Source organism: Argentina silus, assembly GCF_951799395.1.
Source record: "Argentina silus genome assembly, chromosome: 4".
In the NCBI taxonomy this organism is placed as follows: domain Eukaryota; kingdom Metazoa; phylum Chordata; class Actinopteri; order Argentiniformes; family Argentinidae; genus Argentina; species Argentina silus.
In genome coordinates, this window is record NC_139658.1 from 5,957,631 (window position 1) to 5,971,950 (window position 14,320).

Sequence of the window (14,320 nt, forward strand, 5' to 3'; positions counted from 1 at the left end):
ATGGAGGAGCTCTCAGACTGTGGATGTTTCCAGTCAGAGGAGCTCAGTGTAATGCATTGAATGGGCTCATTGTAATGCATGGAATGGAATGAGGAACAGTATCAAACACCTCCACCAGCCCTCACTGATATACAGCACCTCAGCTTCCAAAGTCCCTGTTTACACCCCCATATCTCTCAGTGACCCATTTAATACAACTGTTTATGGCATGTTGTTTTTCTGATTTAAAGAACTGAAAGTGGAAGTAAAATTCCTTTGTGTCTGGGACTTTCCACCTGTCCCTCCCCATGGTTATTATGCCAGAGCAGTCTGACTGGCTCTGCAGAGTTCTCATTGCCTGTCCTGAAGACATCTGCTGCACCTGCTACCACCCCGCCAGGAGCTGCAGTCTACTGGATCCTAATGGTGTGTTCCTCTGTACTGCCATGTTGGGTCCCTGGGTTATCATGAAGTAATGGGTCTCTATAACCATGGCTGTGCATTCTCTCTCTCTCTCACTCGTACTCTCTCTCACCCTCTCTTCCTGTATATTGATCAATGTTATCAATTGAGATTGAGATTGATAACTGTGACTAATTGTGAATGTATATTTTTCAGGACCATGGACAAGGCATGTATAGCATATACTACCACTGTAAGTTTGTATACAGATATTTCCCTCAGTTGAAAGTGAAAGAAGGAAATGAAAATTCATCCATAAATGTATTTCCAACATGTTTTTCTCTTGAAGACAAATTTCACCATTTCTTCTGTATCTGCTTTGGACTGGGTTGTGGAATGGCCCTCTATAGACCATATTATTGTGAGTAGACATCATTAATGATTTCAGTTGCTTTTAGAAAATTGTTGTTAGAATAATGCACATAGATTTCTGAATGTTAAGTTGTGGTGCAGCCTTGCTCTGTGATAGCTCTGTTACCAGTGTTCTTAGTAAATATGAGAGGTAGTCTGTATTGATGCAGTATGTTATGTTACTGTCCTCATTCACGATCAGGGAATGTACACAAGTGAACAGTTGAGTTGATATGTTTTACCCTTGTCAAGAGTTGTGTCTCCTCACTCAAGATGGATTGATATGTGTCCACAAACATTTTATTTTATTTCCAGCTCTTATGATGCCATCAATTGCGGCTGTGGTTTCCACCATTATGTTGGAAATTGTGGGCATTGTATCTGGTAAGTTGATGGTATGGGCATGATCTCTTTAATGTGAGTTCTGTGTGTATGTTACATTTGTAGATGTTTTAAGAAGTCTAAAGTATGTAGCACATTACCAATGTGGAATAACAGTAGTACAAGTACGTCTTATCTCAGATCTGCCTGCCCACACTAAGAGGTGTAAAGGTCCTCCCTATCATAGAAGAGGTATGTAACAAACTACATGTCCACTCCTACCCACCACACCTAACTACAGCTGTGCACCTCTCCCCTCTCACCTCACTCATCCACACCTACTGTACACACAAAACAGTCACGAAAACCTTTGATAATTTATTCCACCTCCTAGCAGCTTACACTTACTCAATATTCTGTATCTCCTTAGACACTTACTGGGGATTGGGTTTTGCTGTGTTTGTGGCTGTCATAAACCTCCACTCATATCACGGTAAGTTTAATCATTGTCATATGTAATATTATATTATGAGTAAAATGTTGAAATCATAAAAATAAAAAAATGGAAATAAAGAAGGTGCATCATTCTTTTTTTTCCAGTCTATACAATGTCTTATGGATGTGGGATCATGGTGTTTGCACTTAGAGGAGCACAACAGAAATACAGCTCTTTATGGTAGGTAACTCATGACAGAAACATATAAACACAGACTCATTACATTTACATTTAGGGTTAGTACAGGGGGGGGGGGGTAGTGGGGGTGAAGAGGCCTTTAGGAGGGACTGTTAAGATGTAGTTGGGTTTAGTAGATGGGTTTTCAATCTACGGCGGAAGATCGGTAGTGACTCTGCAGTCCTGACAGTGGTGGGAAGCTCATTCCACCAGCGGGGCGCCAGGACAGTGAAAAGCCGTGACCGAGTGGCGCGGCCGCTGCATCCACGTAGAGGCGGCGGTGCCAGGCGGCCAGTCGAGGTGGAAGAGCGGAGTAATCGTGCAGGGGTTTGGGGCCTAACCATTGCTTGCGAGTAGGGAGGGGCTGTTCCCTTTGCCGCCCGGTAGGCGAGCACCAGGGTCTTGAATCTGATGCGAGCCGCTACCGGGAGCCAGTGGAGGGTGCGGAGGAGGGGCGTGACATGGGAGAATTTGGGGAGATTGTACACCAGACGAGCGGCAGCGTTCTGGATGAGCTGCAGAGGCCTGATGGCGGAGGCGGGGAGTCCGGCCAAGAGTGCGTTGCAGTAGTTAAGGCGAGAGATGTGTTTGGACCAAAAGTTGTGCTGCTTCACATAACATCATACTGTCTGTGGTACAGAACCAAAGCTCTCAGAGCTGACACAAACCCAGATTTTGTGGTATGATAGAAAATGGTTAAAAGTGTTTTATTGTGTATTGTATGTGGTTTAATTGTACCTATTTAAGATTAACGAGCTGAACTTAATATATGTTCTCTCTATTTTTGACCAGGGAAATAAGAGCGAGGCTATGACCCAGGTGGAAGAGAGAGTTTTCAGCTGAAGAGGAGGAAGTGAAATGGGCATTGGGCAGTGACATTTAATGTGATGTCTACAAGGTCACATAGTGGAATGGCAATTGGAGGAATGAACTCAGGACCTGATATATTCAAGCTGATACTATCTTCTGATAGGACCTCAGTGTAACCATGGAGACCGATGGACTTATGCTCTGTCATCTGTCAGAATCTATCATGATCAAATTCAGACAGTCTTTGTTGGGTATTATTTTAATAAAATGGAAAATTGTCTGCACAATGAAGACATTAAATTTACAATGTATTATTTTATCTTTTGAACCTCTCAGGGTTATGCTTTTATAATGTGCTTTGAATTCGCTTTATGCCAAGCATTTATACGTCTGTGGTAAATTACACTGTAACTGTCTAATAAGTCATGCTCACCCACCACACACGTGTGCATACACACTCACTGCACACACACACACACACACGCACGCACGCACGCACACACACACACATGCAAACAAACACATACACACACACACACACACACACACACTCAAAGTCACACTGAGGAAGAAGCAGACTGTGCACTTTTGAACTCTCAAACTCAAATGCAGAGGGCTTTAATAGATGAAAGTAAGGTACATACAAAAGTTCAAGTAACAAAGGAGGTGTTTGTTCTAGGTTCACAGTTCAGATGTAACAGCATGCTCCCAACATCATCATGGCTACAAGTACATTATAGACTCTCCCTCAGTCCCAGCTGGCCCTGTATCCCTCTGCGTACCTCCAGGTAAGACTCTATACTATAGTCTACACATTTAGGTTATAGCAATACTACTGGAATGTTCGGACAGCTGGGTTAACACAAAACTATGGGTTTGCTTTTTCAAGTGAGAGGTGTATGTACTGTCAAAAGAAAAGTCTAACACAGCTGTAGTGAGAGAAGATAAACCTAAATGTGTGCTAACACAAACTGTCCAGTACAATTTAGCTGGTGATCTGAATTGTGGTATTGAGAGACATAGGTCAAACTGTATGGACTTCAGCTTCACTGATCTTTCTGGCCCACTTACATTTCTATTTGATCATTTTTTTCTTATTTCTGGACTAACTTCTACAAACATCACATCAATGAGATTATTTCGAAGACGGTTGTCATGAAGACGACACCTACAATTCACAACCACATGCCCCACCCTGTCTTTAGAGCTACATCAGAACAATATAAAAGTAGTAAAATAGACTGCTGCAAGTTGTTTTGGATTGAAAATATCAATGAACAGTTTAAAAACACAATGAGCATCACATAGTACTCGCGTTGAGTCACAACATGTATTGTATTGTATTATATTGTATGGTGAGTGTCCATCTAAAACTGCCATCCAGGTTTGAGGGTCAGTAAAGACCTCTCACTTTAAATTCTGAATATGATTATGTGATGACCCATGGTAACGAGAACTTGGAAGAGGGGATGTTTGTGCGTGTGTGTGTGTGTGTGTGTGTGTGTGTGTGTGTGTGTGTGTGTGTGTGTGGAAAAAAAAGTTAAATGAGTGACAGTTACTTCAAAATGTACAGCACAAACTCACATTACTTCAGTACACATAAGGGCTTTCACAGTGAGGGTATAACGAGCGGGTGTAATGTGACATGGAACACATTGTCTCTGTTGATCCGAGATGTGGGTATGTGGGTGGGGTGGGGCGGCAGGACAGAGCTACTTTGCGTTGGCAGAGTTGCTGAGCAACTTCCTGACGGCCTGGGCAATAGCGTCACGGTCAATGCCGTAGATCTTGAGCAGCTCACTGGGCTTGCCACTGCGGGGAACGTGGGCCACAGCCAGGCGCTGAAGATTGAACCCAGACTCATTCACCACCGCTGAGCAGACCGCCTCCCCTAGGCCACCTGCAGAACAGCAACACAGCACATGAGAGAGGGAAAGGATTGGGAGAGGGGGGGGGGGAGAGGAATGACCCCTTACCAATCCATGATCACCTTTCTCCTCAAACACCCTCATTGAATCTTCCCCTTCCATATTCTCACCCTATCTCTGTCCCTTCTCTTCCTCTTCTCCTCACTCTCTCCTCTGTTTTGCTATCCCTGGTCTCTCTGGCCTCAGGGATTAGATAGAGGGGGATGCTCGAAATCAGACTGATTTTGGATGCCACACATCTTTGGTCCAGTCTGTCCTCTCTACCCACCCCCACCCCCACCCTCCTCCTAACACACACAAATGCAGGCTGGGCAGGGCATGACTGTCTGTGTTATCTAGGTCACAGAAAGCCCCATGGGCACATGCTCAACTAAGGAAATCTGACAGCACTCTGCCTCTCTGGCCCTAACACACTCTCCCTCCTCAGCAAACAGAATGCCGCAGAATACCTCGCCCACAATGACAGCGCCCAACACACTGCGGAACCCTGACCAATGAGAACATGCCACCACATCACATCTCTGCCACTGATCCAATAGGAACATGCCACCACAACACATTCCACTGTCTGGACCAATGAGAGGACACCAGCTGCATAAATACATAATGCTAAAATGTCAGTATGCCAGGTTGTAAGGAACATGTGTATAAACTACGATATGACAGAATGGCATTTAAATGTACCTTCGTAGTAGTGATCTTCCACAGTGATGATGCGGCCCCTGGTAGTCCGGGTGTGGTCAATGATGGTTTTGGCATCCAGAGGTTTGATGGTGAAGGGGTCAATCACCCTGATGTAGATCCTCTCTGTAAAATCAACACTGTGTTTCAGTGGAGGTATCGGGTGCAGCTCCACAGAGAATAATACTCAATCAAATTAATACATTGAACTCTATGAGCTATATTTGAAATGCAGCGTTGGATTATTGCATTGTTAAAGAATAATATGGTGCTGACCTTGTTTTGAGTGACTCACTTAGGTTAATTTAGTAACCGTAGGCTTATGGTGAATTAGCATAAAGAACAAATGTCCAAATAAAGTAAATCAGATGAATGTATTGATCAATGCTAATATTTCTGTTTAACTGACCTCATACTGTTTGTCAGTTTATGCTAACATTTGCCTTGCATGCAAGGCCTCTGAACAAAACAGACTAACATTAATAAGATGATTCTAATGTTAGTAAAAGTGCGTTCAGGATTACAGCACAAAGTCCTGGCAAATGTTACTAAAGGTAAAGCTTGAATGTTTTAGAGATCAGGGCTAATGTCAATGCCACTGTTGGGATAAACAAACAGATAAAGAGTGGTAACAACATATAATCTGGATAAACTGGAACTGCTGATTAAGAAAACAAGATGGTCTGTGACCAGCACTAATGAGTTGATTCAATCTAGCGAATCTGAGGGCAGCCAATAGTGGCATGTGGTTCCCCTGCCAGGAATCGAACCCTGGCACAAATAAAAACCTCCCGGATCTGCCGTTCTGTCATGGCTTCCCAATCCTCCTACCTATCCATATAGTCACAGTAGATCAGTATACGTTACTGTACTATACTATACTGAATGTCTATACCTTTCTTGAGCTGTTCAGCTGCAGCCAAGGCCTCATGCAGAGTGACTCCAGCTGCGACCACGGTCACCTGGTCTTCCTTGCTCTGGCACACCACCTGGGACGGACAGAGAAAGGTCAACAACAAGTCAATAAGCTCCAGCATATGTCACATACATCTCATAGTACCCAAGACAAGGATGAGAGTGGTACTGTCTATGACACCAGTAGATGGTTCTAGAATACCACAGTGTAGGCAGGCACTAAACCATCTGATTGAATTCATCATCTTGAATCGTGAAGTAGGAGGGACACTAAAGTGGTTTAGTCAAAGCCATGATTAGATTGAGGAGCCCCTTTTGGCCAGCACTGTTATACACCTCATACACCACACTATTACATGCAATGAAACCTATCTATGGACTGTTATACAGCCCAGGGAGTGATGATGCTCACCTTAGCCTGTCCAACATGGAAATCCTCGTTGCTGTTGTAGATGATGGTATTCTCAGGGCGGCTGGTTCTGATGTAGCAAACACCCTAGGAAAGAAAAACATACAGTACATCAACACAAATAATACATTAACATAACATTTAAAAAAACAAAATAATACATTCTACAGTAGGGTGTATAATGGAGGGTCAGGTAATGTATCATGTTAGTGATGTATCTAGTTAGGAGGAAGAGCGATAAATAAGTACCTTTGTGCTGGCAGCCAGCTCCACTGCCTTCTCAATGGACACACCGTCACTGGGATAGAAGATGGTTGCAGTGGGGATGGACCTAAACATGGCCATATCCTCGAGACCCATCTGAGAGGGGCCATCCTCTCCTAGAATACGCAGACAGGAAGGCATACTGACACAATCAGATCACTACAAGCTGGGGTGACATTCAGGAAAGGTTAGGTGGTCTGACAGACATGCAGGTGTACAGACAATCACACGGACTGAGAGAGTGGCATGCAGTGTACCTGCACTAAAAGAGGGACACCTGGTCCCCCGGTGACAGCCTCCAGGACAGACAGGGAGGGTGAGAGAGGGAGGGGCTGAGGGCTAAGAGCAGGACTTCAGAGGGTGAAGGGTGAGGAAAACACAGCATTAGAGAGAGAGAGAAAGGAACCGGGTCAACCAAACATGGAGGAGTCACTTTAGGCATTTTGGTACCATTTGAGTGTGTTTTGGGGTCAGTAGACAGGGAGCAGTGTGTGAGAGGGTGGGGTCAGTGGAGAATGGGTGGGGTTGTGAGGTGGCAGGCTGTAGTGCATGGAGGTTATGGTGGGTGGGTGGGTGGGTGTGGGTAGGGTTGGGGGGTGTGCCCCAGCTTTGGATAGGGCACAGGTGGACTCACCAATGGACAGGCCACAGTGGGAGCCACACAGGTTGATGTTGCTCTCTGAGATGGCAGCCATGCGAAGCTGGTCATAGGCGCGGGTGAAGAAGGAGGCCAGGGTGCTGGCAAATACTATGTTCCTCTCACGCGCAGCACAGCCCATAGCAACACTGACCTGGGGAGGGAGGAATAGCAATGGGTCGTTATAAAGAACATACCATGTAGAGCAGTACATCTAGTCCCTATTGAACAGTCACCTGTAATGTACATTCATGCAGCTTAAATCACCTTCCTCTGAAAGTGAGAGGAACAACAGGGGTCAGATCTTCCACAAAGGAATGGCTGCTGAACCAATCATAACTAAAGGGAGTGATCACGCCTCCCCAGGCCCAAGCCCAATAGCACATGTTACGTAAAGGTAAGCGAGCAGCCATTCTCCCCCTAAGCGCATGAGCTTAAGGTCCCATATGAGAAGAATCAGCAGCGTGCCTCACTCGCACATTTCTATTTCCTGTTTCCTGTCTACAGAAACCTCCAGAAATCTCCCTGCTCCTCTCCTCACTGAGTCTAAACCTCAGGGGTGCCAAAAGGACAAGGAAGGAAAGATGCACTCATTTCAGTTTCATAAGGGCACCAGATGGTACGGCATGGCAAGGGTTGTTGTTGTCGTCTATGTTATCAATTTAAAATCTTTATCTCAGGTAACACTGTACATTACTAATGCACTATACAGTATAACAACATTTTAATACAATATTGTAACTAGAATAATTCCTACCAAATGAACACAAAAACGCATCAACATTTCACAGCTGCCTCTTTTCTCAAGCTTCTTTCATCAATATTAATGACGCCTTATTAGTGGACAGAAAGATCTGTCTCTTTAATTTGAGTTTGCCACTCTCGCTCTGATCCGCACAATCGACTTGATGACTATTGTCAAGCAGTCAGCCAGACGGCCCCACCCTCAGCACTGATTAATATTTCACCTCTCAGCATGCCTGTCATAACCGCTGCTCATCAGACACACGCATGACCTACATTTGAACAGGCTGCTGCTGGAACCAGCCGAACGGCAGGAATAAAGACCTGATTGGCTCTCCCAAAATGTTAATCTAAGGGCAGATAGTGTAGTAATAAAAGCAGAGGGGGGAGGGGGATGGGGGGATGGGGGATGGGGGATGGGGGGATGGGGGGATGGGGGATGGGGGGATGGGGGATGGGGGGATGGGAGGCTTTTCAGCCATACTGTAGGCAGAAGGCAGCAGCAGCAGCAGCAGCAGCAGCAGTGCAGAGCAGAGCATGGTGAGCCGTAAGTGGGTCATGTCTTAGCCCAGCGCTACATTATGGATGGACCGCCCATGTATTATTCAGTAGACCAGCCTCAGAAACACAGAGCGAAAGACGACGGTTTATTCGGCCAATCAAACCAGAGAGAGAGGTAATTCAGTCAACATTGGACACAGACTGAGTGAGGCATTTCATACAGCGAATCAGCATCCGAGGACTTTGGGAGAGGGCGTGTGATCCAGCAACAGAAGGAGAGACGTCAGAGGGAGACAGGAGGGCTAAGCGACCAAATGCTGCCACGTTTTTTCTTCTTCTTTTAATCGGAGTACTCTGCATTTCTGGATTAGTATTCTAGAATGGCTACAATTTTGTAAACAATTTATTTAAGCTTGGTGGGGTACACAGTGTTTGCCCGGGTAGAGGTTCGATCATCATACCATGTTCTGCTGAGCGATGTAGCACTCCACGAAGCGGTTGGGGTGCTCGTTCTTGAAGATCTCTGAGTAGGTGAAGTTGTTGGTGTCTGCGTCCAGGGCCACAACACGCTCATTGTAACGGCCCAGTTTGGCCAGAGCCATCCCATAAGCCTTCCGTGTGGCAATCTGTAGAGAAAGTCACCCAGTTAGTCATTGAATCAATCAATCAATCGATCAATGAGCCAGTCATGAACCAATCAGTAAATAAATGTGTCTGTCTTTCTATTGATCTTTATATCACCTTTTCTGTGACAGTGTGACTGGTCTATCTACATTGTGAGTGACAACCTTTTATAAGATATACAGTGGCTTGTGACTCTGGTATGAGGGTGGCCCAAGTGTCAGATCATCATCATCAGTGACTGGAGTGAGAGCATACCTTCTAATGTAGATGTGTGTGTGTGTGTGTGTGTGTGTGTGTGTGTGTGTGTGTGTGTGTGTGTGTGTGTGTGTGTGTGTGTGTGCGTGTGCGTGTGTGTGTGGTTCCTAGGGTGAGAGAGGACCCATGTGTATGTGTATAGGGTGTGTATGGTACTGTACCTTCTCTCCCAGTTTGTAGGTGGGCGCACTGGGCATCCTGACATTGCGCAGGCTGACTGGCGGTGAGTCCTCCGTGGGCGTGGCTGGGAAAAGGCGCTTGCTGCTGTTCATGATGCGGCCCTGCAGATCCTTCAGAACCCCCTCTGCCATGTCCTTTGGCAGAGGCTTGGCATGCCAGCCCATCTTATCCTCCACAGCTGGCACAGACAACCATACCATCCAATAAATAGATGCATACACACAACATGATACTTCTGTACATGTACTTCACACACACACACACACACACACACACACACACACGTGCGTGCGTGCACACACATGCCGATATGGAAAGCGTTGTCCTTGACAGTATCTATATATGAGTAATAGGATGTAGCCATGAGTGCATGGAAGTACCTGGGATGCCCTTGCCCTTGGTGGTTTTGGCGATAATGGCGGTGGGCTGGTGGCGGGGCTGGCTTAGAGCCTTACACAGCTCCTCCACACTGTGCCCATCCACGATGATGGCATGCCAACTACAGACAGCAACACACACACATCAGGGCATTGATCATACGTTTCATATGAACAGAGGGTATATGGAAACATACACAGCACACAGCACACAATAAATTCTACATATGCCTACTAATATTTACATATGCTTTCACACATTCAGAGATTCTCTCTCTATCTCACTCTCTCTGCTTCTCTCTCTCTCACACACACACACACACACACACACACTCTTACCCAAAGGCCTCGCAGCGTTTCTGGTACTTCTCCACGTGGTGCTGCAGGGGTGCCGGGTCGCTCTGGCCCAGGCGGTTGATATCCATGATGGCCACCAGGTTGTCCAGCTGGTAGTAGGAAGCAAAGGACATGGCCTCCCATACTGCCCCCTCAGACAGCTCCCCATCCCCCAGCAAGCAGTACACACGGTAACTGAGGAAGAGAAGGGGGTGGGGTCAAAGACAATGTATGTGTGTGTGTGTGTGGAGGCAAGAGGTGGCACAATGAAATGATCATTCTACCCCACAGATAATGCTCCCTGACACCTTTCCAGTTGAATGGGTCCATTTCCCTTAACGTGAGGGAATGGATGGGCGGGTGACCAACTGGGAATCTAGAAAGCTTGACCTTTGCATATTACTAGGGGAGTGGATAGTGACCTTCACACCTTCCTCTCTCACAGCTACTTTACTGTCTTCCCAAACATCTACATTGTGGCTTTTAACCTCACACACTCCTTTGAACAGAGCAAACACTAATCTTTTAATCAAATGGACTGCTAATCTGCGCATGTCATCAGTTTCAACCACCGCCCACTTAAAATCCCTTCTCTGCAAAAATCCATCCTCTTTACAATCATCCCTCCTCTACCAATTTTTAGAGCACATTTGTGAGAGAGAGAGAAAATATTCAAACTGAGCACAGTATGAGGATCCTATTTCTGACACAATCTGAACCCAAATTTGAAATTATTTAGGGAATTTGGGGAATGTGAAAATTATTCTGAACAATAGATTGAGTTCAAATGTAAACATGGTTTAGTGCACCGAGTGAATTTGATTCTGAGACGGAATCTGTCTGGATGGTAAAAATAACTGAGTTAAGGCTGCCAGGGTTGTGATTATTAGAGCAGAAGAATCGGAAGAGCAGAGCATGCAGCAATACAGCACCCACAGAACCTTAAAAAAACTAAATATGCACTACAAGCCTTCAAAATCCTCACTATGCCATTACAGAGCCCCTAAAAACCTCAATATACATTACACAGCCCCCCAAAATGTATGTATGTATGTATGTGTGTGTGTGTGTGTGTGTGTGTGTGTGTGTGTTTAAACTCTTACCTGGACTTGTCAAAGTACTTCCCAGTGTAGGCCATCCCACAAGCCACACCTAGGCCCTGTCCCAGAGAGCCAGTGGCCACATCCACAAACTGCTGCTTCTGAGACACAAACACAAACATACCCAAGCAAGCTCTAAGTTAGCAATTCCTCTTAGAGAGCAGTTCTATCGAGAGTGTGTAGTCCTAATTGAGGCTGACGTCAACAGTTATTAGATTACACGTGAGTAGGGGTCACTCACAGGTGTAGGGTGTCCCTCCAGGGTGGAGTCCACCTGGCACAGACTGAGCAGCTCGCTCTCCTTCAGGAAGCCTGTCTCTGTCCACATAGAGTACAGGGCTGGAGCAGCATGACCCTGAGAACAGACACAGCCATGTAGCAACAATGTCACACTATAACACTGTGACATAACTAACACATACTGTGGTGTAGCCACCAGCCGTTCAATTCCATTTCACAATTGTATGCCAACCTCTTTACAGCTGCAACCCACAGTCCAACCATAGACCAGGTATGTGCCTCACCTTGGACAGGATGAAGCGGTCATTGTTGGAGTTCTTGGGGTCCTCTGGGCGGTACTTCATGGTATTGAAGAAGAGCACAGACATGATCTCTGCCACGCTGCAGCATGATGTAGGGTATCTGTGAGACAATGAGAGGGAGGTTACAAATAGGTGTTCACATCACACACAGATAACAACAAATACAGACAGATAGACAGACAGAGACACACTTGTGTGCACACAGACACACACTCGAACACACACATACTCTTCAGAGAGAGAGACAGAGTGAGAGAAAAGGAGACAGAGAGAAAGTTCAAGATGGACCATCTCACATTACCTCACTCACAGCGTCCACTCAGAGACTAACTGGATAACGAACCACTGTCTGATCGTGCCAATGGATTCTCAGTGTATAAAAAGGAAAGATGGATAAACTAAATACTATTAAAGACTGATTAGCGTCTCAAAATAGTTATGGGGGCCATGTTCCAACCGAGACGCTCCATTGGCTGTTAGTTCATCCCAATTACAGTGACGTAATTGGAGAGGTAAGCACCTCCCCTGCAAAGCGCCAGTTCAGGACACGGTCACAACACAGACCAATCCCTGCCGCGCCGAGACTGACGGCTGTGGAGAAGAGTACCATTTTGGCTCCGATGTGAAGCGGAGTCACAGGGCGCCATTTGGCTCCAGTCAGACACAGACTCAGGATTACCACTATTCCTCCCATCTCCAGCTGGAGACTTACGTAACGCAACCCTTAAAATCTTCCGTTGACCGAACAGATGCTCTCAAAAACACAAAACTCAGATAATGCTGGGAAGTTTCCAAACAACGACTTTCTTTTGTAACGAAATGCTAACGATTAAACGTTCCTTGGCTCAGTTCGCATGACCGTTACAATTCAGCAACTTGTTCATAGTTCATGTTTGGGCAAAGATGGAGCGGCAGTAACGTAGTCGGATGTGAGACCTGACTCTCAGTATCCACTGATGGCAAAATACATATATTCAACAATACTCAAATAGGTTAATATATACTTATGATTTCCTCAATACATTCTAAACAGGATTCAATTTATGTCAATTTCTGTGCTGAAGTGACATATTTTCTTATACACTACGTATTTGAGACCGTTTTTGATTATACAATTTATGAGCCTAAAAGGTGTTTGGACGTCTTTACTAATTGTGATGAATCACTGAGTGTTTCCATTATGTTTAATGTAAAATAATATGTTTTCCCATAGCAGGATCGGGAGCGCATCTCAGATAATGTCGGTCCAGCATTGCGCTGCGCTTCCCGACGCGCTCACTGCGAGACTCTACATCGCGGCCAGACAGAAGTTGACTCACTACACTTTCCCCCGGCTGAAATAATCGCAGATGCGCCATATGTTAAAATCCAATCTATCAAAGTATCTAAACCTAAAATATATATATCTATATATCTATATCTTTTTTTTTTTTACAAAAGCTGAAAATGCATGAAATTGTAGGCTGCACTGTACATTTGCACGGTAGCCTACAATATAAAAATAAATATTTTTACAGTCATGGTAACTTGTTTATCATTTTGATCTCCATCACACCTCTCTGCGAAGGGAATTAAAACATCCTATATCGTCGGTAACTCAGGTTCAGTCATTCATTCTTACTGATGCACATGAGAACAAAGGGAGAACATGCTGTTCCCTTTGCTTTTCATGTGTCTGTGTGTGTGTGTGTGTGTGTGTGTGTGTGTGTGTGTGTGTGTATTTTTGTGCGTGTGTATTTTTGTGTGTTTGCGTATTGTGCATGCACATGTGTAATTGAGAGTCTTTATACACTCTGTACTACATACTATGTGTATGTGAGTGTGTGTTTGTGTGTGTGTGTGTTTCTATGAGTGAGTAGAAAGGACTTACCCGCTGCCTGCTGCAGTAGTTGCCTTGATGGAGTTGATTCGGAGACGGTTGGCAATGTTCCTGAGAGCCTGCACTGTCTGCTGGTCGGGTTTGTGGTAGTCCTCCATGAAGGCAAAATGTCAAAGCACCACAGTCTCAGAAAACAGGACTGACTGAATGGTTCTGCACAGAGGCTCTGTAGTATGTGTGTGTGTGTGTGTGTGTGTGTGTGTGTGTGTGAGAGTGAGGGTTAGCAGAGAGCGCTCTGCTTGTTTGTGTGAGTGGCAGAGAGAGAGGGGGAGAAAGGAGGAGAGGCAGGATTTATCCTGTCGCACGCACTCACACACAGAAGGAGGGTGAGCCAAGCGACGTGGGCTGGGTC

General features: G+C 45.4%; 2 protein-coding genes across 2 annotated transcripts; one reads left to right on the forward strand and one right to left on the reverse strand.

Moving 5' to 3' along the window:
• The first annotated feature begins 290 nt into the window (after positions 1–290).
• LOC310803391 (uncharacterized protein) lies at positions 291–2,894 on the forward strand. Its single transcript, XM_083668132.1, has 8 exons — positions 291–405; positions 598–634; positions 731–802; positions 1,108–1,176; positions 1,315–1,365; positions 1,544–1,606; positions 1,714–1,789; positions 2,579–2,894. Exons 1-8 carry the CDS (start codon positions 403–405, stop codon positions 2,598–2,600), a joined length of 393 nt encoding a protein of 130 aa, XP_083524258.1. The 5' UTR covers positions 291–402; the 3' UTR covers positions 2,601–2,894.
• A 1,414-nt stretch (positions 2,895–4,308) lies between these two features.
• tkta (transketolase a) lies at positions 4,309–14,066 on the reverse strand (the record flags this gene model as incomplete). Its single annotated transcript, XM_083669264.1, has 14 exons — positions 4,309–4,496; positions 5,209–5,331; positions 6,101–6,194; positions 6,533–6,616; positions 6,779–6,909; positions 7,428–7,584; positions 9,137–9,301; positions 9,716–9,912; positions 10,115–10,233; positions 10,451–10,642; positions 11,551–11,648; positions 11,789–11,902; positions 12,072–12,189; positions 13,960–14,066. The coding sequence occupies 14 exons, from the start codon at positions 14,064–14,066 to the stop codon at positions 4,309–4,311; spliced, it is 1,887 nt and encodes a 628-aa protein (XP_083525390.1).
• Between the last annotated feature and the right edge of the window lie 254 nt (positions 14,067–14,320).